The sequence below is a fragment of the Ranitomeya imitator genome, chromosome 7 (assembly GCF_032444005.1).
Source record: "Ranitomeya imitator isolate aRanImi1 chromosome 7, aRanImi1.pri, whole genome shotgun sequence".
Lineage (NCBI taxonomy): Eukaryota > Metazoa > Chordata > Amphibia > Anura > Dendrobatidae > Ranitomeya > Ranitomeya imitator.
The window spans coordinates 222,807,838-222,834,405 of record NC_091288.1 but is presented as its reverse complement, the minus strand read 5'-3'; the positions used below and the strand labels follow the sequence as shown (position 1 = coordinate 222,834,405).

Genomic DNA, 26,568 nt, shown 5'->3' with positions numbered 1-26,568 from the left:
ATGTTGCATTTGCAGAGCCCCTGATGTAACAAAGTAGTAGAAATCCCCCACAAGTGACCCCTTTTTGGAAACTAGACTCCCCAAGGAACTTATTTAGATGTGTGGTGAGAACTTTGAGCCACCAAGTGCTTCACAGAAGTTTATAATGCAGAGTCGTGAAAATAAAAAAATAAAAAATTTCCCACAAAAAGGTATTTTAGCCCCCAAATCTTTATTTTCACAAAGGTAACAGGAGAAATTGGACCCCAAAAGTTGTTGTCCAATTGATCCTGAGTACGCTGATGCCCCATATGTGTGGATAAACCACTGTTTTAGCACACGGCAGAGCTCGGAAGGGAGGGAGCACCATTTGACTTTTTGAGTGCAAAATTGGCTGTCGTGTTTGGAGACCTCCTGATGTACCTAAACAGTGGAAACCCCCCAGTTCTACCTCCAAACCTAACCCCAACACACCCCTAACCCTAATCCCAACCCGATCCATAATCATAATCCCAACCCTAACGATAATCACAACCCTAACCCCAAAACAACCCTAATCTCAACACTAACCATAACCCTAATCAAAACCCTAAATCCAACACACCCCTAATCCTAATCTCAACCCTAACCTCAAACCTAACCCTAATTCCAATACACCCCTAACCCTAATCTCAACCCTAACCTTAACCCTAATCCCAAAACTAACCCTAATCCCAAACATAACCCTAATGCCAACCCTAATCCAAACCCTAACCCTTATCCCAACTTTAACCCTAACTTTAGCCGCAACCCTAGCCCTAACTTTAGCCCCAACCCTAGCCCTAACTTTATCCCCAACCCTAACCCTAGCCCTAACCCTAACTTTAGCCCCAACCCTAACCCTAAATTTAGCCCCAACCCTAACCCTAGCCCTAACTTTAGCCCCAACCCTAGCCCTACTTTCTCACTTGCGTCGTGTGGCATCCATCGCAATCCGTCGTTTTGGACAAAAAACGGATCCTGCAAATGTGCCCGCAGGATGCGTTTTTTTGCCCATAGACTTGTATTGCCGACGGATCGCGATGGATGGCCACATGTCCCGTCCGTCGTGCACTGGATCCGATGTGTTTTGGTGGACCGTCGTCACAAAAAAAGTTCAATGTAACTTTTTTTGTACGTCGCGTCCGCCATTTCCCTCTCCGCCCCCTCCTCCCCAGGACATAGACTGGGCAGCGGATGCGTTGCGACGGCCCCGTACCGACACAAGTGTGAAAGAAGCCTAACCCTAGCCCTAACCCTAAATTTAGTCCCAACCCTAACCCAAACCCTAAATTTAGCCCCAACCCTAACCCTAAATTTAGCCCCAACCCTAACCCTAAATTTAGCCCCAACCCTAACCCTAAATTTAGCCCCAACCCTAACCCTAATTTTAGCCCCAACTCTTCTAGCTGCTGGCCGGCAGATCATGGCGGGCGCACTGCGCATGCACCCGCCATTTTCTTACCGAATGAAGAAGCCGGCGGGCAGGAGGGGACGCAGGAGGATCCAGGGACACCGGTAAGTATAGCAGGGTCCCCAAATCCCCCTATTTCTCTGTCCTCTGATGTGCGATCACATCAGAGAACAGAGAATAACACACCGTTTTGTTTTTTTTGCGGTTGCCGGTAAACAGTTAATTACCGGCGATCGCAAAACAGGAGTCAGTAAAAACTAACCCCGATCATGTTCTTTGGGGTCTCGGCTACCCCCGGCAGTCAAGACCCCAAAGATCTTCCGGGTGCTGGCCGGCGGGCGCACTGCGCATGTGCCCGCCATTTTTTGGCCGGAACAAGATGGCGGCGCCCATCGGGAGCCACGAGGAGCACCGTGGGAGACAGGTGAGTATCGGGGGGCAATCGTGGACCCCATTTCTCTGTCCTCTGATGTGCGATCACATCGGAGGACAGAGAAATTAAATGGCAAATCGCGTTTTTGTTTTTTTTTGCGACCGCCGGTAAACGGTTAATTACCGGCGATCGCAACCCGGGGATCGGTAAAAAAACCCCGAATCATGTTCTCTGGGGTCTCGGCTGTTATGACCTGGTGGTTAGGACAACAATGGACCTGGTGGTTAAGAGCACACAAAATGACCTGATAGTTACTAATAACATAGGACGAGCTCTGAGATGTGGGAACTCTGCTGACCGCAATCCCTAATCCTATCACACCACACTAGAAATAGCCATGGAGCGCTCCTGACCAGACCTAGGTGCCTCGGCACAGCATAAGAAACTAGCTAGCCCTGAAGATAGAAAAATAAGCCTACCTTGCCTCAGAGAAAATTCCCCAAAGGAAAAGGCAGCCCCCCACATATAATGACTGTGAGTAAAGATGAAAATACAAACACAGAGATGAAATAGATTTAGCAAAGTGAGGCCCGACTTACTGAATAGACTGAGGATAGGAAAGATAGCTTTGCAGTCAGCACAAAAACCTCCAAAAGACCACGCAGAGGGTGCAAAAAGACCCTCCACACCGGCTAACGGTACGGAGGTGCTCCCTCTGCGTCCCAGAGCTTCCAGCAAGCAAGACAAACCAAAATAGCAAGCTGGACAGAAAAAATAGCAAACAAAAGAAACACAAGCAGAACTTAGCTTATGCAGGGAAGTCAGACCACAATAACGATCCAGGAGAGAGCAAGACCAATACTGGAACATTGACTGGAGGCCAGGAGCAAAGCACTAGGTGGAGTTAAACAGAGCAGCACCTAACGACTTAACCTCGTCACCTGTGGAAGGAAACTCCGAAGCCGCAGCCCCACTCACATCCACCAGAGGAAGCCCATGGACAGAACCAGCCGAAGTACCATTCATGACCACAGGAGGGAGCTTGACCACAGAATTCACAACACTCGGCTACCCCTGATAACCGAGACCCCAGAGAAAATCCGACTCTGGGGGGCGCTGTTCACTTTTTCCACAGCGCCTTTAATTAACGGCGCTGTGGTTTAAGTACCCTTAACTGCTGCCATTAAAAGGCGTATCGGCAGTCGTTAAGGGGTTATCAGACTTATTTGTTTATATCAATAATGTAGTCTGTTTAGTTTCCATCATGGTATCCATCAAATGTTGGACACCTTAAATGAATCCAAACGGCCCCCATTATAGTTAAGATATATTAGTTTCCATGACTGTCTTTGGGTCTGACATTTAAAATATAGGATGTCAGGGAAAAATATTGTCATTTGTCCCTTTTATTGTGTAAATGGTTACCAAACAATGATTATGTATCTTACTTTGAAATTATATTCCATATTAATCCTCGTCCCGAAAGTACACAATTTTGTTACTTTTGTTGAAAAAAACAATTCTAGTGGAATTGGTTGTCAGTGCTCATTACCTAACTAACATTGGAGGTGGGTGGGGAGCATTAGGGGTCCTGTTACTTTAGTCTCTGACCCATTCCTTTTCTTGGGCGCAGAAGGGTGGGGTGGTCTCCATCGGCTTTATCTGCCCAGGGAACCAAAATACCTTGTTCCTGCCCTGAAAGCATCTAAAGCCATGGAGAATACAACATATTGTTATGTATCCACACTGAGCTGTGATCAATAGTCTTGCATCTACTTTCCATACAATCGTGCAGTGTACAGCGGCCATCCTGGAACCTTGGAGGTGTTTGCGGCTGCTCTTCCTTCTTACCACAGTATCTTCTTTGGCATTTTGGGTGACACAGGTACAATAGGGAGCAGAAGATGGTGAAAATTCCAAAAATTCCATTCCACATGTGCTATAAGAAGAACTGCCCCATTAGACGGAAGAAGAAGGAGAGACGTTTCCTGGTCAGTCCTTTATTCCTATATATGATGGGTGTTGTCTCACAAAAGGTCTAATCAACTAGCAATAAAATGACTATGACCATGGTACTAATATAAAACACCAGTTTATTAGAAAATAAATCTTATAAAAACAATATTAATCTACTGCAAGGAGGGTACTAGACCAAACACATGAGGGACAATAGATGCCATAGGCTAAACCCTAGACAGTGGGCCGATGTAACATAAAGATATTATATCACTATTGATAAAGCCCATCACATATATGCATAACAACCTAAATAAATAGTGAGTGTGAGGAAAAACCATCTGTGTAATAAGTACTTTTCAATACCTATACTCTTATGAGGTAAGCTAATGCTGATCCTCCAATGTAATGCATGGTTCCAAGCACATAAAAACATATAAATGCTAAAGTGTGGATGAGCTACCTGTAATTCGGCCACACGGGTGAATGCCTCGGCGTCCCTCTGCCCCGACGCGCGTTTCGCACTGCTTCTTCGGGAGGCGTGTCATATATATATGATGGGGTAGAATTACTTATCATGTATAATATATAGAAAGCATAAAGCTAATCTAGACAGTCAGAAAATGAGCCAAAATTACCGCAGTGCCTCATGTTAAATATATAACGTTACGTCATTACTCAGATTGGTCGGGTGTACGCCAAATCTTGGTTTGATGATTTTACAGCAATATGTGAAAAAAATAAAAGCAGTTTTGCATTTTACCCCGCGTCCATTATCACTTGTGGAGTGAGGTGTAAAGAGAGTAGAACATTACATAAATGTGATGATGGGAAGTTGTTATTTTCTGCAAATTGTGATAAAATTCTATCACATTTAGCAGATTAATTCCCTCTAATGTTAGCTCCAACCTAACCATGACCAGAAACCTCCTCCAGAATTGTTTCCATTCTCTGTTTTCATTTCTTCCTTTCCACTCAGCTTATCCTGTTTCTTCTTCATTTCTGCATTCTCTTCATTATCCCTCATGCGCAGCTTCACTAGCGCCATATTTTTTGCTTCCTCTTTTCTCTTTTCTTCTTTTCTCCTTCCGTCTAGATCCACCCTGTGTATATAATCCAGCAGGAACTTCCTCCGTTGCACCATGTCTTTCTGTGGATTTCTTTCTTTCTCTCCCAGCCGATATTTGACGTCTTCCAGGGCGCTGTGAATAACCATCAGAATATCGTTGGTTTTCCCCCGGGTTTTGATATGATCGTTCTTCGTGTAGTTCTCTATAGAGATTATATTCTCAGCTCCCATCAGCCTGAACATCTTCTCAGCCTCCATAAAGTCTCCACTGGTTTTATGGGTGATGACAACAATGGGGAAGACTCCTGCAAGAGACACAGATGTAAGAAGATGATCTGGGGAGGAAATAACATCTAGGCTCTCGATGTGTCTGCTGTCAACTACACCCCACATTACCTGTCATCTTCACACAATTTTTCAGAAACTCCTGCAGTTCTTGTCTCTCAGTCTCATGAAGCCGACATATAGCGCTGTAGAAATAAAAGAAAAGATGATGACGGAGATTGTAAAGATGATAATATTTATAGGGGCGATGGTGACTGTGCTGAGACTGGTGACAGGGTGATAATTAGAGTTGAGCGACTTTTACTTTTTTAGGATCGAGTTGGGTTTCTGAAAAGTCGGGTCGGGTGAAATCGGCCGATTATTGCGAAAAGTCAGGGGCCGACTGAAACACGAAACCCAATGCAAGTCAATGGAGAATCAAAGTCGGCAGTGAGTGGAGGCCAGGAAAACACCTACAGTGCCCATTTTAATGCCAAAAACATCAATTCTTATTACTTAAGCTTGTCAATCTTAATTCACTTTATAATAATAGTTAGGCATTGAAAATTGGGGGTCATTTGGCTAAAGTTGTGGGGGGTAGGGCTGGCTCAAGATTTTCGTGGGCCCAGGAAACACGGAATACGTCACGGCGGTGGAGCAGGGAGAGGTAAGTATTTCAACTTTGCAAGTGCTGTGATCCTGAGCAAGCAAGGGGGGCCCACTCGTTGGCACTGGCACAGGGCCCCTCATAGTACGGCGGTGTGTTTGCACGGCGGGGGCACCTCCCACCGGCAGCAACACTTTTGCATACTATGAGGGGCCCTGTGCCAGTGACGTCGCCAACAATTATGCCCCCCCCACCTGATGATGGAACCTGCACTTTCATCTGCACCTTCCTCTTTGTCCCCGTGTAAGGTGGTATAGTATGCGGGAAGGAAGACCTGACTTTCAGCAGGGTCAGATTCTGGCTGTGTTGAGTGCAAGGGGAATGTAGTGGTCTGGGTCAATGTACCAGCAGACTCATCTAGCACTGGCTGGGCAATGGGCAGGATGAGGAGGAAACACAGATATAGACCCAAAATAAAAAAGTAGGCTAAAAGCAGTTCAAAATTGGTAACAGGAGTACAGAGGTGGCATAGCTTTGTTCAGCGGAGGACAATTGTAATGAGTAGCTCACACAGACTTAGTAGGCCTAAAATAAAAAAGTAGGCTAAAAGCAGTTCAAAATTGGTAACAGGAGTACAGAGGTGGCATAGCTTTGTTCAGCGGAGGACAATTGTAATGAGTAGCTCACACAGACTTAGTAGGCCTAAAATAAAAAAGTAGGCTAAATGCAGTTCAAAATTGGTAACAGGAGTACAGAGGTGGCATAGCTTTGTTCAGTGGAGGAGAACTGTAATGAGAGGCTGACACAGTTAGTACACCAAAATAATAAAGTGGGCTAAATGTCTGCCAAAAAAAGTTCATAAATAAACAGGTGGCGTAGCTAGGTACAGGGGTGGGCTCCTCTGCTGAGTGCAGACAGTGGTAGTTGGCGCAAAGTATTAACTGGTCTAAATGGAGGCCAGGGCCCCTGTATATTTTAAATATCATCTATCATTTCAACAAATTGGTATTGGCAGTGCCATTGAAGGATTTAACAGCACAGACTACTGTTGTGAATTCTGTTGTCAAGCTCCCTCCTGTGGTCATGAATGGTACTTCGGCTGGTTCTGTCAATGGACTTCCTCTGGTGGCTGTGGGTGGAGCTGCTGTTTCTGAGTTTCCTTCCACAGGTGACGAGGTTAATTCGTTAGCTGGCTGCTCTATTTAACTCCACTTAGATCATTGCTCCATGCCAGCTGTCAATGTTGTTCTATTGGTCTAGTTTGCTCCTGGATCGTTCTGGTTACCTGTTTACTCCAGCAGAAGCTAAGTTCCTCCTTGCTTTTTTCTTGTTTGCTATTTTTTCTGTCCAGCTTGCTATTGTGAATTTTGTCTTGCTTGCTGGAAGCTCTGGGATGCAGAGTGACGCCTCCGCACCGTGAGTCGGTGCGGAAGGTTTTTTTTCCTGCACACTCTGCGTGGCTTTTTGTAGGTTTTTGTGCTGACCGCAAAGTGACCTTTCCTATCCTCTGTCTGTTCAGTAAGTCGGGTCTCTCTTTGCTAAATCTATTTAATCTCTGTGTTCGTGATTTTCATCTTTACTCACAGTCATTATATGTGGGGGGCTGCCTTTTCCTTTGAGGAATTTCTCTGAGGCAAGGTAGGCTTTATTTTTCTATCTTTAGGGCTAGCTAGTTTCTGAGGCTGTGACGAGTTGCATAGGGAGCGTTAGGAGCAATCCACGGCTATTTCTAGTGTGTGTGATAGGATTAGGGATTGCGGTCAGCAGAGTTCCCACTTCCCAGAGCTTGTCCTGTTATTGTAACTATCAGGTCTTTCCGGGTGCTCTTAACCACCAGGTCCATTATTGTCCTAACCACCAGGTCATAACAGACTACACAGTGGTGGGGCAGGGAGAGGTAAGTATTGCAAGTGGTAGAGCACTGTTCAAGCTGGGGGGGAACACTCTCTCGTGGGCGGCGGTACTAGCACAGGGCCCCTCATATTACGACAGTGTGTCTGACGTTGGGTGTGCACCACCACCATCAGAGACACTTCATTGTACTATGAGGGACCCTGTGCCAGTGCCATCGCTCAAGAGTGGGCCCACCCACCTGTCCAGGCAAACAGCACTCGCACGGGTGCTTGCGCCAGGTGGTGACCACAGCCCTGTGGGAGGAGTCAGCCCATTTAGGGAGGTATAAAAATGGCCTATGGTGAACATTCAGCAGCTGCAAATGGAGGAATTGGAGCAGTCAGTAAGAGGAGGCCAAAAGCAAGACATTTTTCAGGCAAGCTACGTGTCAGCAGGGGAAGGTGGGGCAAAATAATTTGAAATCCATGATTGGTTCATTTTAATGAAGGTTAGATCATCAACATTTCGGGTAGCCAGACGTGTCCTTTTTTCGGTCAGTATTGAACCAGCAGCACTGAAGACTCTTTCTGATAGCACACTAGAAGCAGGGCAAGCGAGCTCCTGTAATGCATATTCTGCCAATTCAGGCCAGGTGTCTATTTTAGATGCCCAGTAATCAAAGGGGAATGACCTGTGAGGGAGAACATCCATAAGGGAGGAAAAATAGTCCATAACCATTCTGGACAGATGCTGTCTCCTGTCACTTTGAATCGATAAAGCAATACCTGTCGTGTCTGCGGTCATTGCGAAATCACTCCACAACCTGGTCATAAATCCCATCTGTCCAACGCCTCTTCTGATTTGTGCACCTCCAACACCTCTGCCATGTTGCCCCCTACAGCTCGTGTGAGAACCATCACCGGCGCTGTGTGCTGGGAATGCCTGAACCAAACGGTTTAAAAGAGTTGCTTGTTTGGTTGCCAATATTTGCTCAAGGTTCTCATGTGGCATGATATTTTGTAATTTTCCTTTATATCATGGATCCAGGAGGCAGGCCAACCAGTAATCGTCATCGGTCATCATTTTGATAATGCGGGGGTCCCTTTTTAGGATACGCAAGGCATACTCAGCCATGTGGGCCAATGTTCCAGGTGTCAATTCACTGCTTGTGCTGGGTTGAAGAGCACTTTCTTGCAAATCAACATCAGTTGTGGCCCGCAAAAACCCTGTACCAGCCTTGCAACGCCAACAGTTTTTATTGCCCCCTGAGAAGCATCCTCCTCCCATAAATATTCATCCCCATCATCCTCCTCCTCTTCATCCGCCACCTCATCCAGGAGAGTTCCCTGAGCAGACAATGGCTGACTGTCATCAAGGCTTCCCTCCTGCTTGGCTGCAGACACCAGCTCCTTAATGTGCGTCAAACTTTGCATCAGCAGGCGCATTAGTGGGATGGTCATGCTTATGATGGCGTTGTTTGCACTTACCAGCCGTGTGCATTCCTCAAAACACTGCAGGACTTGACAGAGGTCTTGTAGCTTCGACCACTGCACACCAGACAACTCCATGTCTGCCATCCAACTGCCTGCCCATGTATGTGTATCTTCCCACAAATACATTACAGCACGCCTCTGTTCGCACAGCCTCTGAAACATGTGCAGTGTGGAGTTCCACCTTGTTGCAACGTCGATTATAAGGCGGTGCTGGGGAAGCTTCAGCGATCGCTGATGGTTCAGCATACGGCTGGAGTGTACGAGCAACCGGCAGATGTGCGAACAAAGTCTTCGCATCTTCAGGAGCAGGGCTGGTAACCCCGGATAATTTTTCAGAAAGCACTGCACCACGAGGTTCAAGGTGTGAGCCAGGCAAGGTGTGTTTCAGTTCTGAAAGGGCTATGGCAGCCATAAAATTCCTTCCGTTATCACTGACTACCTTGCCTGCCTCAAGATGTACACTGCCCAGCCATGATTGAGTTTCTTGCTGCAAGTACTCGGCCATTACTTCCGCGGTGTGTCTGTTGTCGCCCAAACACTTCATTTCCAACACAGCCTGCTGACGCTTACCACTAGCTGTTCCATAATGGGACACCTCGTGTGCAACACTGGCAGCTGCGGATGGAGTGGTCGTGCGACTGCGCTCTGTGGATGAGCTTTCGCTTCTGGAGGAGGAGGAGGAGGAGGGGTGGCGAACGCCTACAGCCAACTGTTTCCTAGACCGTGGGCTAGGCAGAACTGTCCCACTATGGCTGTCCCCTGTGGACCCTGCATCCACCACATTAACCCAGTGTGCCGTGATGGACACTGTTATGATCTGGTGATTCAAAACCACAATGGGTCTAGTGGTTAAGAGCACACAAAGTGACCTGACAGTTAGCAATAACATAGGACGAGCTCTGAGACGTGGGAACTCTGCTGACCGCAATCCCTAATCCTATCGTACCACACTAAAGGCAGCCGTGGAGCGCTCCTATCCAAGGCCTAGGCGCCTCGAGCACAGCCTGAGAAACTAACTAGCCCTAAGAGAGGAAAATAAGCCTACCTTGCCTCAGAGAAATTCCCCAAAGGAAAAGGCAGCCCCCCACATATAATGACTGTGAGTTGAGATGAAAATACAAACACAGTGATGAAATAGATTTTAGCAAAGTGAGGCCCGACTGACTAAACAGACTGAAGATAGGAAAGATAGCTTTGCGGTCAACACAAAACCCTACAAACAACCACGCAGAGAACGCAAAAAGACCCTCCGTACCGACTAACGGTACGGAGGTACCCCCTCTGCGTCCCAGAGCTTCCAGCAAGCAAAAAAGACAAAACACAAGCTGGACAGAAAATAGTAAACAAAAGTGAAACCGGCAAAACTTAACTTATGCAGGTAAGACAGGCCACAGGAACAATCCAGGAGGGAACAAGACCAACACAGGAACATTGACTGGAGGCAATAAGCAAGGCACTAGGTGGAGTTAAATAGAACAGCACTTAACGACCTCACCTCATCACCTGAGGAAGGAAACCCAGAAGCAGCAGTACCACTCGTGACCACAGGAGGGAGCCTGACCACGGAATTCACAACAGTACCCCCCCCTTGAGGAGGGGTCACCGAACCCTCACCAGAGCCCCCAGGCCGACCAGGATGAGCCATATGAAAGGCACGAACAAGATCGGCCGCATGGACATCAGAGGCAAAGACCCAGGAATTATCTTCCTGACCATAACCCTTCCACTTAACCAGATACTGGAGTTTCCGTCTCGAAACACGAGAATCCAAAATCTTCTCCACAATATACTCCAACTCTTCCTCAACCAAAACCGGGGCAGGAGGATCAACAGATGGAACCATAGGTGCCACGTATCTCCGCAACAATGACCTATGGAATACGTTATGGATGGAAAAAGAATCTGGAAGGGTCAAACGAAAAGACACAGGATTAAGGACCTCAGAAATCCTATACGGACCAATAAAACGAGGTTTGAACTTAGGAGAGGAAACCTTCATAGGAATATAACGAGATGACAACCAAACCAAATCCCCAACACGAAGTCGGGGACCCACACAGCGCCTGCGGTTAGCGAAACGTTGAGCCTTCTCCTGGGACAAAGTCAAATTGTCCACTAAATGAGTCCAAATCTGCTGCAACCTATCCACCACAGTATCCACACCAGGACAGTCCGAAGACTCAACCTGCCCTGAAGAGAAACGAGGATGGAAACCGGAATTGCAGAAAAATGGCGAAACCAAAGTAGCCGAGCTGGCCCTATTATTAAGGGCGAACTCAGCCAAAGGCAAAAAGGACACCCAATCATCCTGATCTGCAGAAACAAAACATCTCAGATATGTTTCCAAGGTCTGATTGGTTCGTTCAGTCTGGCCATTTGTCTGAGGATGGAAAGCCGAGGAAAAAGACAAATCAATGCCCATCCTAGCACAAAAGGCTCGCCAAAACCTCGAAACAAACTGGGTACCTCTGTCAGAAACGATGTTCTCCGGAATGCCATGCAAACGAACCACATGCTGGAAGAACAATGGCACCAAATCAGAGGAGGAAGGCAATTTAGACAAGGGTACCAAATGGACCATCTTAGAGAAGCGATCACAAACCACCCAAATGACCGACATCTTTTGAGAGACGGGAAGATCCGAAATAAAATCCATAGAGATATGTGTCCAAGGCCTCTTCGGGACCGGCAAGGGCAAAAGCAACCCACTAGCACGAGAACAGCAGGGCTTAGCCCGAGCACAAATCCCACAGGACTGCACAAAAGAACGCACATCCCGCGACAGAGACGGCCACCAAAAGGATCTAGCCACCAAATCTCTGGTACCAAAGATTCCAGGATGACCAGCCAAGACCGAACCATGAACCTCAGAGATAACTCTATTCGTCCACCTATCAGGGACAGTCTCTCCGCTGGGCAACGGTCAGGTCTATTAGCCTGAAATTTTTGCAGCACCCGCCGCAAATCAGGGAAGATGGCAGATAAAATTACCCCCTCTTTGAGAATACCCGCCGGCTCAGGCAAACCCGGAGAGTCGGCCACAAAACTCCTAGACAGGGCATCCGCCTTCACATTTTTAGAGCCCGGAAGGTACGAAACCACAAAGTCAAAACGGGAGAAAAACAGCGACCAACGAGCCTGTCTAGGATTCAACCGTTTGGCCGACTTGTGATCAGTCAAGACCACCACGCGATGCTTAGCTCCTTCAAGCCAATGACGCCACTCCTCGAATGCCCACTTCATGGCCAGCAACTCTCGATTGCCAACATCATAATTTCGCTCAGCAGGCGAAAACTTCCTGGAAAAGAAGGCGCATGGTTTCATCACCGAGCCATCAGAACTTCTTTGCGACAAAACAGCCCCTGCTCCAATTTCAGAAGCATCAACCTCGACCTGGAACGGAAGCGAAACATCTGGTTGGCACAACACAGGGGCAGAAGAAAAACGACGCTTCAACTCTTGAAAAGCTTCCACAGCAGCAGAAGACCAATTGACCACATCAGCACCCTTCTTGGTCAAATCAGTCAATGGCTTAGCAATACTGGAAAAATTACTGATGAAGCGACGATAAAAATTAGCAAAGCCCAGGAACTTTTGCAGACTCTTCAGAGATGTCGGCTGAGTCCAATCATAAATGGCCTGGACCTTAACAGGGTCCATCTCGATAGTAGAAGGGGAAAAAATGAACCCCAAAAATGAAACCTTCTGAATACCAAAAAGACACTTTGACCCCTTCACAAACAAAGAATTAGCACGCAGGACCTGGAACACCATTCTGACCTGCTTCACGTGAGACTCCCAATCATCTGAGAAGACCAAAATATCATCCAAGTATACAATCAGGAATTTATCCAGGTACTCTCGGAAGATGTCATGCATAAAGGACTGAAATACTGATGGAGCATTGGCAAGCCCGAATGGCATAACCAGGTACTCAAAATGGCCCTCGGGCGTATTAAATGCAGTTTTCCATTCATCGCTCCGTTTTATACGCACAAGATTATACGCACCACGAAGATATATCTTGGTGAACCAACTAGCCCCCTTAATCCGAGCAAACAAATCAGATAGCAGCGGCAGGGGGTACTGAAATTTGACCGTGATTTTATTTAGAAGGCGGTAATCAATACAAGGTCTCAGTGAACCATCCTTCTTGGCCACAAAAAAGAACCCTGCTCCCAATGGCGATGATGACGGACGAATATGACCCTTCTCCAAGGACTCCTTTACGTAACTCCGCATAGGGGCGTGCTCAGGCACAGATAAATTAAACAGACGGCCCTTAGGAAACTTACTACCAGGAATCAAATCGATAGCACAATCGCAATCCCTATGCGGATGTAGGGCATTGGACTTGGGCTCATCAAATACATCCCGGTAATCCGACAAGAATTCTGGGATCTCCGAAGAGGTGGATGACGCAATAGGCAGAAATGGAACATCACTATGTACCCCCTGACAACCCCAGCTGGACACAGACATAGATTTCCAATCCAATACTGGGTTATGGACTTGTAGCCATGGCAACCCCAACACAACCACATCATGCAGATTATGCAATACCAGAAAGCGAATATCCTCCTGATGAGCAGGAGCCATGCACATGGTCAGCTGGGTCCAGTATTGAGGCTTATTCTTGGCCAAAGGAGTAGCATCAATTCCTCTCAACGGAATAGGACACTGCAAGGGCTCCAAGAAAAACCCACAACGCCTAGCATACTCCAAGTCCATCAAATTCAGGGCAGCGCCAGAATCCACAAATGCCATAACAGAATAAGAAGACAAAGAGCAGATCAAAGTAACAGACAAAAGAAATTTCGACTGTACAGTACCAATGGTGGCAGACCAAGCGAACCGCTTAGTGCGTTTAGGACAATCAGAGATAGCATGAGTGGAATCACCACAGTAGAAACACAGCCCATTCTGACGTCTGTGTTCTTGCCGTTCAGCTCTTGTCAAAGTCCTATCGCACTGCATAGGCTCAGGTTTATACTCAGATGATACCGCCAAATGGTGCACAGTTTTACGCTCACGCAAGCGTTGACCGATCTGAATGGCCAAAGACATAGACTCATTCAAACCAGCAGGCATAGGAAATCCCACCATGACATCTTTAAGGGCTTCAGAGAGACGCTTTCTGAAAATCGCTGCCAGCGCACATTCATTCCACTGAGTGAGCCCAGACAACTTCCTAAACCTCTGACAATATACCTCTACCTCATCCTGACCCTGACACAGAGCCAGCAAATTTTTCTCTGCCTGATCAATGGAATTAGGTTCATCATAGAGCAAACCGAGCGCCAGAAAAAACGTATCAATATTACATAATGCAGGATCTCCTGGCGCAAGAGAGAATGCCCAGTCCTGAGGGTCGCCACGTAAAAAAGAAATAATGATCTTAACTTGTTGAACTGGGTCACCAGAGGAGCGAGGTTTCAAAGCCAGAAACAGTTTACAATTATTTTTGAAACTCAAAAACTTAGTTCTATCTCCAGAAAACAAATCCGGAATAGGAATTGTAGGTTCTAACATAGGTTTCTGAACCACTAAATTTTGAATGTCTTGTACATTTATAGCGAGATTATCCATCAAAGAGGACAGACCCTGAATGTCCATCACCACACCTGTGTCCTGAACCACCCAAATGTCTAGGGGAAAAAAAAGGCAAAACACAGTGCCAAGAAAAAAAAATGGTCTCAGAACTTCTTTTTTCCTCTATTGAGAAGCATTAGTACTTTGGGCCTCCAGTACTGTTATGATCTGGTGATTCAAAACCACAATGGGTCTAGTGGTTAAGAGCACATAAAGTGACCTGACAGTTAGCAATAACATAGGACGAGCTCTGAGACGTGGGAACTCTGCTGACCGCAATCCCTAATCCTATCGTACCACACTAAAGGCAGCCGTGGAGCGCTCCTATCCAAGGCCTAGGCGCCTCGAGCACAGCCTGAGAAACTAACTAGCCCTAAGAGAGGAAAATAAGCCTACCTTGCCTCAGAGAAATTCCCCAAAGGAAAAGGCAGCCCCCCACATATAATGACTGTGAGTTGAGATGAAAATACAAACACAGTGATGAAATAGATTTTAGCAAAGTGAGGCCCGACTGACTAAACAGACTGAAGATAGGAAAGATAGCTTTGCGGTCAACACAAAACCCTACAAACAACCACGCAGAGAACGCAAAAAGACCCTCCGTACCGACTAACGGTACGGAGGTACCCCCTCTGCGTCCCAGAGCTTCCAGCAAGCAAAAAAGACAAAACACAAGCTGGACAGAAAATAGTAAACAAAAGTGAAACCGGCAAAACTTAACTTATGCAGGTAAGACAGGCCACAGGAACAATCCAGGAGGGAACAAGACCAACACAGGAACATTGACTGGAGGCAATAAGCAAGGCACTAGGTGGAGTTAAATAGAACAGCACTTAACGACCTCACCTCATCACCTGAGGAAGGAAACCCAGAAGCCGCAGTACCACTCGTGACCACAGGAGGGAGCCTGACCATGGGTTTCACAACAGGACACGTAACGTCCCTGGCCATGCCTACTGGTCCATGCATCTGTTGTGAGGTGCACCTTTCTACTGACTGACTGCATCAGTGCATGGACAATGCGGTCTTTGACATGCTTGTGGAGGGCTGGGATGGCTTTTCTCGCAAAGAAGTGTCGACTGGGTAGGTCATAGCGTGGTAATGCGAAGGCCATCAGGGCTTTGAAAGCTTCGCTTTCAACCAACCGGTAGGGCATCATCTCTAACGAGATTAGTCTAACAATGTGGGCGTTCAAACCCTGTGTACGCGGATGACAGGATGAGTACTTCCTTTTCCTAACGAGAGTCTCTTGTAGGGTGAGCTGGACTGGAGAGCTGCATATGGTGGAACTAGTGGGGGTGGTCGTGGACATGGCGGATTGAGAGAGGGTTGGTGATGGTATTCTCGATGTTGGCCAACCTACAGTGTTTCCTACCAATAACCTTGTGATTCCCTGACTGCTTTGGCCTTGCAACAATACCTCCACATTTGCTGCTGGTGGTGTCCTAACCGGTGGGCTTACAGTGAGGGAAGCAATGTAGCATTGCTGAAGAGCTTCATTCTGAGCGGGTACACCAACGGTACGGGACCTTTTGGTAGTTAGTCCAGGCTTGCAGGTGCACGCTGGTTAAATGTCTAAGCATGCACGTTGTATTTAAATTTGGAGATTCTTCCCTCTGCTAATGGTTTTTGAGCATTTCTTACAGATAACTTTGCACTGATCATTCGGATCTTGGTTAAAAAATTGCCACACTGCACTCTTCCTACTATGGAATACCTTTTCAGGCGTTGCACGCTGTGCTACTTTCACCGGATGGCCACGGTGTCCTAAAAGTGTTTTTGGTTTTGACAAATGTTTTTGGCCAGATATGGGCCTGCCAGATGAAAGCTGTTGTGATGTCGATGGCTGCTGCAGATCATCCTCCTCCGCTTCTGAGCTACAGGCAGCGGCACCCTGTTCCCCCAATGGCTGCCAATCTGGGTCAACAACTGGGTCATCTATCACCTCCTCTTCAATGTCATGTGCACCTTCCTCTGTGTCACTGTGTAAGGTGCTATAGCGTTCGGGATGGGGCACCATAGTCTCATCAGGGTCAGATTCTGGCTCAGACACTGCGAGGGCAATGTAGTGATCTGAGTCAGTGGAACAGCATAATAATCTAGCTGTGGCAGTGCATCTGTGCACTCCATGTCCGATTCATATTGTAATGGGCAGTTAACAATTTCCCTCTCTAACCCAGGCACGGTATGTGTAAAGAGCTCCATGGAGTAAACTGTAGTGTCGCTTGCCGCATCCTTCACTTTTAGTTTGGGTGAAGGACACAAGGAAACGTCTTGTTCCTGACCGGGAGCATCCACTGACGACTCGCTGATTTTATATTTGGAACTTTCTGAAGAGGAGGCGAAAGATCTAGAGGCTGAGTCAGCAAGGAAAGCCAAAACTTTTTCATGCTGCTCCGGCTTTAAAAGCGGTTTTCCTACTCCCTGATAAGAAAGCCTTCAAGGCCTTGTGCAGCCAGACGATGACGCTGGCTCAACACCTCGAGCCTTAGGTGCTATTGTGCTTTTCCCACTACCACCAGATTCTCTAACACCACCACCACCACCACCACCATCATTACCAGCTGGCAATGACCGCCCACGGCCTCTTCCACCAGACTTCCTCATTTTGGGGAAAATGTAAACAAAATAACAACCGTTATATGGTACTGTAAAACAAGGTAGAAGGTGTATATAAACTTGTTGAGAATTTAAATCTCACTTTTTTTTTTTTGGGGGGGGGGGACTGCACCAAAACTCAGGCCCTGTACATAACACTACACAATGTAAGTGGCAGAACGTGGCTGGAAGATATACGACAAACAGAACTGACGTAGATCCACTTAGTGCCATTTTAAATCTCCCTTTTTTTTGATGGGGGAGACTGCAGCAAAACTCAGGCCCAGTGTAATACACTACACAATGTAAGTGGCAGAACGTGGCTGGAAGATTTATGAAAAAATGAAAGTACTGTTGAACAATTTCAATCTCCCTACAATGATCTCAGGACAAGTATGGCAGCAATAAAAAGGACTACTGCACACAAAAGTGTGGACAAATAAACAAGATAACTGTGCAGACAGGTGCAACAGGATTTTTGCTTTTAAAAAAGCAGTTGGTTTGCACAGCGGCGTACAAACAGCAATGCAGCTATCAGGGAGCCTTATAAGGCAGCCTAATAAGCTACAGAAAAGGTGGTGTTGGACAGTGGAAATCGCTACAGCACAAGCGGTTTGGGGGTTAATCTTCCCTTCCTAACTATATCCCTTCTTCTGATGAAGTGGCAGCAACCTCTCCCTATGCTCAGATCAGCAGCAGTAAGATGGCGGTCGGCGTGCACGCCCCTTTATAGCCCCTGTGACGCCGCAGAAAGCAAGCCAATCACTGTTATGCCCTTCTCTAAGATGGTGGGGACCGAGACCTATGTCATCACGCTGCCCACACTCTGCGTCCACCTTCATTGGCTGAGAAATGGCGCTGAACGCGTCATACGAAACGCGACTTTGGCACGAAGATCGACGACCTCATGGCCGATCCCACACTAGGATCGGGTCGGGTTTCATGAAACCTGACTTTGCCAAAAGTCGGCAATTTTTTAATTTGTCCGATCCGTTTCGCTCAACCCTACTCTCCTCCCCTCCCCCATTAAATTTTAGCCTTTACAGGACCCATAGATTACCATTCACCAATTAGAAAAATTAAAAGTTTTAAAACCAGTCATTGTCCCCTTCTTCAGACACTTTGGGCCTCTACAAGAGGTTGATTGTTATGATAACGGTAGTGATAATGATGGTGATAGCTGAAGTGAAATTAGTGGAGATTATGATGATGATAAAACGACTCCTTAATATAAGTCCTATTCTATGAAGCTGCATTTCTCAGCTGCGGCCACTAGGCCATGTGTGGTGCTGTGCTATCTAGCTTCCATTACTTCTTCACATGCAGCCATTACTGATCAGATAATAGCTGAACTGCAGGTGGCGAGGTGTAGGACCCACACTAAGCCAACCTTGATACCCTATCCTAAAATATAATTCAGTCTTAGCAAACACCGTTAATAACTCAGGATTATTTTTATTATAATTTTTATTACATTTGTTGAAGTCATTATAAAGAATCTTGCTGTCAGCTCTCCCACGCCGGGCGCCAGCTGCCGAAATCACCTCTCTGCCTCGTTGTGTCTCCAAGCTATCTCAAGAATCCATAAGTAGGTATATATCTTTGCGCTAGTGTGACCTCCCCATAAAATTGTAGAAACCACAAAAAATATGAAAAATTGCAGAAAACCTTTATATGCAGACCACCCAGGAAGTGTATGTGTAAATGAACACAAATAGAAACAATAACATAAAGGCTGCACACGTGCTCTGCACACCGAGCAGCAAGCTCTAGGGGGTATATTACATTAGGCTGCAATACTTGTTTGATAAAAAAGTGGTTAAATAACATTCAGAAGTCAGTCTAATTTATTCTACTCCATCCTGACACTAAGGCTTATGTGCCAGTGTGTATCCAGTTACATGTTTCAATATATATAGGGGACAACAATAGTGTACAATATAAATAGACAATATTAGACAGTATTTATATTGTTAATTTGTATTGTTGTCCCCTATTTATATTATGTTTTCTAACATGTAACTGCGGTGTCAGGGCCTTTCTTGAGATAGTTTGTTTCGATTTTGCACATTTGAGTGTGTGTAACATACCTGGTTGCAGCTTGTGCCCCCCACAATTTACCCATTATTAGTTCTTTAGGGCAAGTGTCTCATATTTTGTGTCTGTTTTTACTCTTTGTCCAACACTGGATGGAAAGTGCTAATATGTGACTGACCCCAGATCTTGTCAGCTGTGGCCGCTCACCTGTATATTAGCATGGGGACAATGAAATCGGAGTAGTTTGGGTTGAGTGCGGCGTCTTCCACTTTGGTCATCATGCCTGTGTAGTCTTTCATCCACTCCACCTTCTCACCAATGGGGAGGAAGTTTCCTAGGTGAAGAAAAACATTGATTCTGTGTAATAAGTGTCCTTCTAATAACAGGGATGTCCAAACAATTTGTGATGTGAAATCTCTCACGCTGCGAGCGCTGAGGTCAATAAGGTTACTGTAGTTCATCGGCTGTGACCTGCGATAACATTACTGTCATCATCGCTCATCTCAGCAGCCGGATTCACACACTACTGTCATTATGTTCCGGCTGCCATCCTGAGCAGTCACATCCCTGATATCATTGCTCACCAAATCCTTCAGATGAAGTTCGACAATGACCATCTGGATGATTCAGAGCAGGCATGGGAGGAGGTCATATGATCTGATGAGACCAGAATAGAACTTTTTAGTATCTACTCCACTCGCCGTGTTTGGAGGAAGAAGGATGAGTGCAACCCCAAGAACACCGTTTCCGAATGAAGCATGGTGGGGAAACAACATACTTTGGGGGTGCTTTTCTGCAAAGGGGACAGGACGACAGCACCGTATTGAAGGGAGGATGGATGGGGTCAGGTATCACAATATTTTGGTTAACAACCTACTTCTCTCAGTAAGAGCATTGACGATGGGATATGACCGCGTCTTCCAGCATGACAATGACCCGGAACACACAGTCAGGGCAACTAAGGCTCTGTAAGAAGCATTTCATGGTCCTGGTGTGGCATAGCAAGTCTCCAGACTTGAACTCAATAGAAAATCTCTGGAGGAGCTGAAAATCAATGTTGTCCATTGACAGCCCCAAAGCCTCAAAGATCTGGAGAAGATTCGTATGGATGAGTGGGCCAAAATCCCTGCTGCAGTGTATGCAAACCTGGTCAGGAACTGCAGGAAACGTCTGACCTCTGTAATTGCAAACAAAGGTTTCTGCTCCAAATATTATGTTTTATTTCTCTGTTGTATCAAATACTTATTTCATGTGATAAAATGCAAATTAATTATGTAACAATCCTGCAAGGTGCTTTTTCTGGTTTTTATTTTTAGATTCTGTCTGTCACGGGTGAAGTGTACCTACGATAACAATTACAGACCTCTCCATTCTTCATAGGAGAACTTGCAAAGTCTGCAGTGTATCAAATACTTATTTTGCTCACTGTATATATATATATATATATATATATATATATATATATATATATATATATATATATATATATATATATCACTTTCTCAGAGTATGCTAAGTGGTTGACTGTATTCTTAATTCTGCATGTTCCACCTGGGCTGCACTGCCCCCTGGTGAGCAGGTGTGGTATAAAACCTCCATACTTGATTCACTCACCATGTACCAGGATTAAGAAAGCTACAGCATTCAAAATGCATTGGTTTTTAATCGAGGGGATTCACTATCACTTCAACTTTTTGCAAAGTCTGTATATTTTTCACTTTTTTAATGGATTGAATAAAGTTTGATGTTTTCATATTTACTATAAACTATACATTTACTATAAACTGGATCCTTTACCTTTCTTGGACATACCTACCTAAAACGCCATGCAGTGCTGAGCTTTCCAGTCATCACCCTGACTGGATTAATTTTGGAAAGGGTGAGCTGGACCATTTTGTTTATTATAACATATACACTGCTCAAAAAATAAAGGGAACACTTAAACAACAGAATATAACTCCAAGTAAATCAAACTTCTGTGAAATCAGACTGTCCAATTATTAATTATTAAATTATTGCCAATTATCAAGACCCCCTCAATAAAGGAGTGGTTCTGCAGGTGGGGAGCACAGACCACATCTCAGCACCAATGCTTTCTGGCTGATGTTTTGGTCACTTTTGAATGTTGGTTGTGCTTTCACACTCGTGGTAGCATGAGACAGACTCTACAACCCACACAAGTGGCTCAGGTAGTGCAGCTCATCCAGGATGGCACATCAATGCGAGCTGTGGCAAGGTTTGCTGTGTCTGTCAGCGTACTGTCCAGAGGCTGGAGGCACTACCAGGAGACAGGCCAGTACACCAGGAGATGTGGAGGGGCCATAGGAGGGCAACAACCCAGCAGCAGGACCACTACCTCAGCCTTTGTGCTAGGAGGAACTGGAGGAGCACTGCCAGAGCCCTGCAAAATGACCTCCAGCAGGCCACAAATGTGCATGTGTCTGCACAAACGGTTAGAAACTGACTCCATGAGGATGGTCTGAGTGTCCGACGTCCACAGATGGGGGTTGTGCTCACAGCCCAACACCGTGCAGGTTGCTTGGCATTTGCCACAGAACACCAGGATTGGCAAATTCGCCACTGGCGCCCTGTGCTCTTCACAGATGAAAGCAGGTTCACACTGAGCACATGTGACAGACGTGACAGAGTCTGGAGATGCCGTGGAGAGCGATCTGCTGCCTGCAACATCCTTCAGCATGACCGCTTTGGCAGTGGGTCAGTAATGGTGTGGGGTGGCATTTCTTTGGAGGGCCGCACAGCCCTCCATGTGCTTGCCAGAGGTAGACTCACTGCCATTAGGTACCGAGATGAGATCCTCAGACCCCTTTTGAGACCACATGCTGGTGCGGTTGGCCCTGGGTTCCTCCTAATGCAGGACAATGCCAGACCTCATGTGGCTGGAGTGTGTCAGCAGTTCCTGCAAGATGAAGGCATTGAAGCTATGGACTGGCCACCCGTTCCCCAGACCTGAATCCTGAACACATCTGGGACATCATGTCTCGCTCCATCCACCAATGTCACATTGCACCACAGACTGTCCAGGAGTTGGCGGATGCTTTAGTCCAGGTCTGGGAGGAGATCCCTCAGGAGACCATCCGTTGCCTCATCAGGATCATGCCCAGGCGTTGTAGGGAGGTCATACAGGCACGTGGAGGCCACACACACACTACTGAGCATCATTTCCTTGTCTTGAGGCATTTCCACTGAAGTTGGATCAGCCTGTAATTTGATTTTCCACTTTGATTTTGAGTATTGTTCCAAATCCAGGCCTCCACTGGTTAATAAATTTGATTTCCATTGAGGATTTTTGTTGTCAGCACATTCAACTTTGTACAGAACAAAGTATTCAATGATAAATTATCATTGAATACTTTGTTATTATCATTGATAATATTTAATTCATTCAGATCTAGGATGTGTTATTTGAGTGTTCCCTTTATTTTTGAGCAGTGTATTAAAAGGTTAGTGCAGTATTGGGTGCACGATTTACTGGTTCACCTCACCAACACCAGAGCTACTGCAACTCCTGACCTATTGTCTCCTTCCCCATCATCCTGTAGAATGTAAGCCCGCAAGGGCAGGGTCCTCGCCCCTCTGTATCAGTCTGTCATTGTTAGTTTACTGTAAGTGTTATCTGTAATTTGTATGTAACCCCTTCTCATGTACAGCATCATGGAGTTAATGGTGCTATAGAAATAAATAATAATAATTCCAACGGAACCAGACAGCATGAGGCAGAGGGAGACACTTCGCACTCTGTTTGGCATCTGCTCTGGTGGTCTCCATCTTTTTTAGGCGTGCACAGATCTGTGGTAGTCCACACTTGTGTGCTAGAAATATGCCTAAAATGATGGGGCACTGCTGGAACACAGACTAGTCCAAAGTGACTCCATCTGTCTAATAAGTGAGTGGTTTCATCTGGGGTTTTGTCTGAATCGTGGTTTTGGGAAATTTACAAGGAAAACCTGAAGTAAGCGCTCAGCGGAGAGCGCAGGATAAATGTGTGCCAAGCCTTATTCTGATTCTTGGAAGACAAAATGAACAAACAGACAGCAGTACAAGAATAGCTCTTATTTTTGCTGTAACTTTAATTTTGGGGGTGAACAGAGCTGTATAAGGGCTCATTGTTGGAGCGACGAGTTGCAGATTTTTTTTTGGGGGGGTACATATTTTTTATAGGATTTGCTGTTTTTACACACTAAAAACAATATATTCTAAAAATGAATTTGTTTTCATATCGTCAAATTCTGAGAGCTGTAGCTTTTTTATTATATTTTTTTGCCGAATGGGCCATATAAGGGTTTTCTTTTTTGCAGGACAATTTGGTGTTTTCAGTTTTACCATTTTATTTTTTCATACGGCTTTTTGATCGGGTTTTGTTACATTTTTGGTGTGTCAGTATGATGAAAAAGCATCATTTTTACCATTTTTTTAATTATTTTTCACAGAAAAAAATTGATGACAATTTTATAGGTTGGGTTGTGACAGATACGGCAATATTAATAATGTGTGCTTTTTTTTTCTTTATTTTTGTTTTATCACAAAGGCTGAGTTTTTAGTGCTGAAACTGCTTTTTATAAATTGTGGGCAGGTTTTTTTTTTTTTAAACTTTTTTTACAGATTTTATTTAACTTTTTCACTAAGTCCAACTATGGGACATGTAAATTTTTACTTTGATGGTTTTTTCTCATACTCTGTAGTACTCGTGTACAGCAGTGTTGGAGACTTGTCAGTGGGTCACGATTTCATTACTCATGGTGTCCTATAAATGCTGTGAGTGACAGCTCTGCCACCCTATAGGATCGAGGGGTGGCTGATCTGTCAGGATTGTGACCGACAGCTCTACCGCCCAATCTGAGGCAGAGGTGTATTGTGACTGACTGCTCTGCCATTCTATCTGGCTGGGTCTGCGGAATCTCCTCCAGATGGCCGCTATTCTGGGTGATTACTGGGCTATTTAGCACTTTGACAATGGTCAAACCTTTGCCAATTATAGCTTTGCTCAAGTGGTGCATGCTCTGATCTTTGTCCTCTGTGCTGTGAGTTGTCTTCTGATCTCTGTTAGTGACCTACGATTTACCCTTTGTCTTCATCTGCTTCCTTCCTGATCCTCTGATTTTGGACTGTGACCTGACTGTGCTTTTGTCCGTTACCTTTTTCTATTACGAGCTCTCTTGGTATTGACCCCGGACCTCTTGACAAGTATGTGAGCAGTGACTAGCTTTACATGGTGCTTTCCTGACTGTGCCTGTGAGACCATGCCTACAACTGGAACTTCCTTGAAGAAAAAAAAATGAAAATTTGCTCCTAAATTTTGAACCTTTCTAACAAAATAAAAAGACTTTGGGAAAAAATGATGTTTGTGTAAAGTAGACATATGGGAAACATTTTGTGTAGTGTGCCTTTGTGGTGTTGAAGGTATAAAAATGTAAAGATTGAAAATTGCACAGGTTTCTAAATTTTCGTAAATGTTAAATATTTTTGTAAATAAGCAGAAATGTTATTAACGTAAATTTATCACTAAGAAAAGGTACAATGTGTCCTGACAAGCAATCTCAGAATCACTGGGATAATATAGAAGCTCCAAAGTTAATTTATAAAGTGACATTAGTAAGTGGTCAGGAAGGTCAAAATTGTCTGTCACTAAGGGGTTAGTATTCGCAGTTCTCACTCACCCAGTTGGGCGTAGATCTCCGCTCTCTGGAAGCTGCCCATAGTTATGCACCCTCTGTTGTCCACTATGGTGATGTTCTTGGTGAGATTGTAGGCTTTTCTTTCCAAGGTCATGGTCTGATGATCATCTCCAGCATTAGCATATTCTATGAATTCCTCGCCCTCCTCCATCACGTACTTACAGGAGTTAATGAAGGAGGATTTCCCATGACCAATGTAGCCAAATACCTGGAGGAGAACCCGGGAGTATCCCTGATCACCATGACTTGTGAAACCAAAGAGCTTCCAGAGGGACGATAGAAAGCCTTGATGGCCCAGGCTGAAGTCGAGGATACTTTTCTTTAGCTGGTCTGGATTCATCTCTCATGGATTTCTCCTTCTCTTCTCACCAACTCTCCTATTTTCTTTCCTCTTTCTATGTCTTGTGTTTTCTTCAGTTATCTCAAATTTTTCTGAGTACGGTACTTTCAATTTCGGTGGCTTACGAGAAGCGGAGGTGTGGTTTATTATATAACAGGGTGTTGCTGAACATTAATGTTTTCTACATGACTTGGGTCAATATGACAGAGGTGGACAAATGAGGTAACAAATAACAGCCACTCACTGTCCCTGCTCTATTTCCTATAACACTCAGGACAGTGGGATGCATAGACGTAACGTGTTTATCACTGCTGCATTCAAAGGCTAAAGTCCTTATAGTTCTTAGCAATGTGATCAGAGGAGGTCTAACAATTATACAGTGGGTACGGAAAGTGTTCAGACCCCTTTACATTTTTCACTCTTTGTTTCATTGCAGCCATTTGGTAAATTCTATAAAGTTCATTTTTTCTCATTAATGTGCACTCTGCCCCCATCTTCACTGAAAATAACAAATGTAGAATTTTTTGCAAATTTAATAAAGAAAATCTGAAATATCACATGGTCATAAGTCTTCACACCCTTTGCTCAGACTCTCATATATAAGTCCCATGCTGTCCATTTCCTTGTGATCCTCCTTGAGATGGTTCTGCTCCTTCATTGGAGTCCAGCTGTGTGTAATTACACTGATAGGACTTGATTTGGAGCGGCGCACACCTGTCTATATAAGACCTCACAGCTCACAGTGCATGTCAGTCCAAATGAGAATCATGAGGTCAAAGGACCTGGCCAAGGAGCTGAGAGACAGAATTGTGGCAAGGCTCAGATCTGGCCAAGGTTACAACAGAATTTCTGCAGGACTCCAGGTTCCTAAGAGCACAGTGGCCTCCGTAATCCTTAAATGGAAGAAGTTTGGGACCACCAGAAGTCTTCCTAGACCTGGCCGTCCAGCCAAACTGAGCAATCGTGGGAAAAGAGCCTTGGTGAGAGGTAAAGAAGAACCCCAAGATCACTGTGGCTGAGCTCCAGAGATGCAGTAAGGAGATTGAGAAAGTTCCACAAAGTCACCTATCACTGCAGCCCTCCACCAGTCAGGCCTTTATGGCAGAGTGGCCAGACAGAAGCAAGACATATGAAAGCCGCATACAGTTTGCTAAAAAAAAACACATGAAGGACTCCCAGACTATGAGAAATAAGATTCTCTGGTCTAATGAGATGAAGGTAAACCTTTATGGTGATAATTCTAAGCGGTATGTTTGGAGAAAACCAGGCACTGCTCATCACCTGCCCAATACAATCCCTACA

The 26,568-nt window shown here is 45.4% G+C and overlaps 1 protein-coding gene across 1 annotated transcript; it reads right to left on the bottom strand.

Annotated features, from left to right (window-relative positions):
• Nucleotides 1-3,861: 3,861 nt before the first annotated feature.
• Nucleotides 3,862-25,377, bottom strand: LOC138645680 (uncharacterized). Its single transcript, XM_069735143.1, has 4 exons — nt 24,909-25,377; nt 19,441-19,567; nt 5,206-5,279; nt 3,862-5,114 (listed from the first exon to the last, which is right to left on the bottom strand). The coding sequence occupies exons 1-4, from the start codon at nt 25,264-25,266 to the stop codon at nt 4,639-4,641; spliced, it is 1,035 nt and encodes a 344-aa protein (XP_069591244.1). The 5' UTR covers nt 25,267-25,377; the 3' UTR covers nt 3,862-4,638.
• Between the last annotated feature and the right edge of the window lie 1,191 nt (nt 25,378-26,568).